Genomic DNA, 1,437 nt, shown 5'->3' on the forward strand with positions numbered 1-1,437 from the left:
CAAAGTTTTGTTGTCAATTTTTACATATGAATGCATGAAGCAGCTTTTAATCTCATTGAAGAGATATTGGTTTAAAATCTTATTTTTTATACACCTGGTTTCTGAATGACTCTAACACTGAGTTAGTTTTACGTCACTTTTCGTTACCAAAGTTGTAAATTTCTAATTACACCCAATAATTTAAGCCAATAGTCTATAACCAAGACATGTAGAACATTTTTATACTTTTAAAACCAATTAGAAACAACAATGAAGTGGCTATATATCTTATTTTTAGATCAAACAAAATTTGTTGTTTTTTCTAGCTGTAATTTTAAGAGAAAAGCACCTTGTCACAGAGATTTTTCTAGGACAAAATGACTCTTAGCTTCTTTATAAAACCCAAAATGTTGCTGGTCTCTTTTGAAAGCAGCTTATTTCAACCTCAATTCTTTTTTTTTTTTTCAAAGTAGAACTTCCGTTTTATTTTTCCCAAAGCATCTTTCCTTTCGCCCTTAAGAAACCACCTCTTTACATGGGCTTTGGTGGGGGTCGTGGTGCAGCGCCAGCAGGTCTGAATCGTGGTGGGGGAGTTCGGTCCTTCCGGGCTTCCCGACATCGATTCCTGACGACCTTGCTATGAATGGCACAGCTCACGCAGTAATGCAGCTTGACATAGAGCTTGGGAAGGACGTAAGCGTCGCAGACGCTTGCTTCAGATATGTCCCTGACAGCAGCGGCTTCTACAATGTTCCGAATGACAAACTTCTTAATGGCCTTATCCTTGGGCACGCACCGGGCGCAGTTCGTGCAGCGAATTGGCTGCACATGGCCACGGCCCTTTTTGGCACGACCGTTGTTTCTTCTTTTTTTGGTCATCTTGGAACCAAGACTCGAAAGACTCAACCTCAATTCTTGAAAAGACTTTTTTAGCTCCCAAAGGTTGGATCAAGCAGTTTTAACGATCTTTCTTTTTGAACACGTAACAAACACAGAACATTTAGACAACGAAACAAAAGGCAAACACAAACACGTGGACATTGGCGCGCCAAGGGCAAACAACAAAGGACATCTAGGAGCTACAGAGAATTTCAAGACATCTCCCAAATTCTCTGTTTCTAGTTGAAATCTGAAATAGCCTTTTCATTCTTTTTGTTGACACAGCTCAGAGAGAGGATACCTGTATTTTTAAAACTCTTTCTCTCTCTCTCATATTTAAAATGTAACTTTTCATCTCATTCATTGGAGATGTAGCGAGCAGCTATTTTAACACTTCAATACCCTGCTTTCTAATTCTTTTTAACCCTGCTCTTTCCACCTGAAGCGGCTTTTAGGCTGCAGGCAATGTCTGTTTAGAATTCTCTTGACCTAAGTTTTTGCTGTCACCTCCTAGGCAAAATCGGCACTGGAAAATATCTCATTCACCTAGACTGTCTCCCCCAAAACACTCTTCTTGTA

At 39.6% G+C, this 1,437-nt stretch overlaps 1 protein-coding gene across 1 annotated transcript; it reads right to left on the reverse strand.

The window, feature by feature from the left end:
- Positions 1-434: 434 nt before the first annotated feature.
- On the reverse strand, positions 435-862 carry LOC114616290 (40S ribosomal protein S26-like). The gene has a single exon (XM_028761782.1). The coding sequence runs from the start codon at positions 856-858 to the stop codon at positions 511-513; it is 348 nt and encodes a 115-aa protein (XP_028617615.1). The 5' UTR covers positions 859-862; the 3' UTR covers positions 435-510.
- Positions 863-1,437: the final 575 nt, after the last annotated feature.

Source organism: Grammomys surdaster, unplaced genomic scaffold (genome assembly GCF_004785775.1).
Source record: "Grammomys surdaster isolate TR1022 unplaced genomic scaffold, NIH_TR_1.0 314615, whole genome shotgun sequence".
NCBI classification, from domain to species: domain Eukaryota; kingdom Metazoa; phylum Chordata; class Mammalia; order Rodentia; family Muridae; genus Grammomys; species Grammomys surdaster.

Excerpts from the sequence above, each read along its gene's own strand:
- LOC114616290 (XM_028761782.1), bottom strand. The coding sequence starts at position 858 with ATGACCAAAAAAAGAAGAAACAACGGTCGTGCCAAAAAGGGCCGTGGC.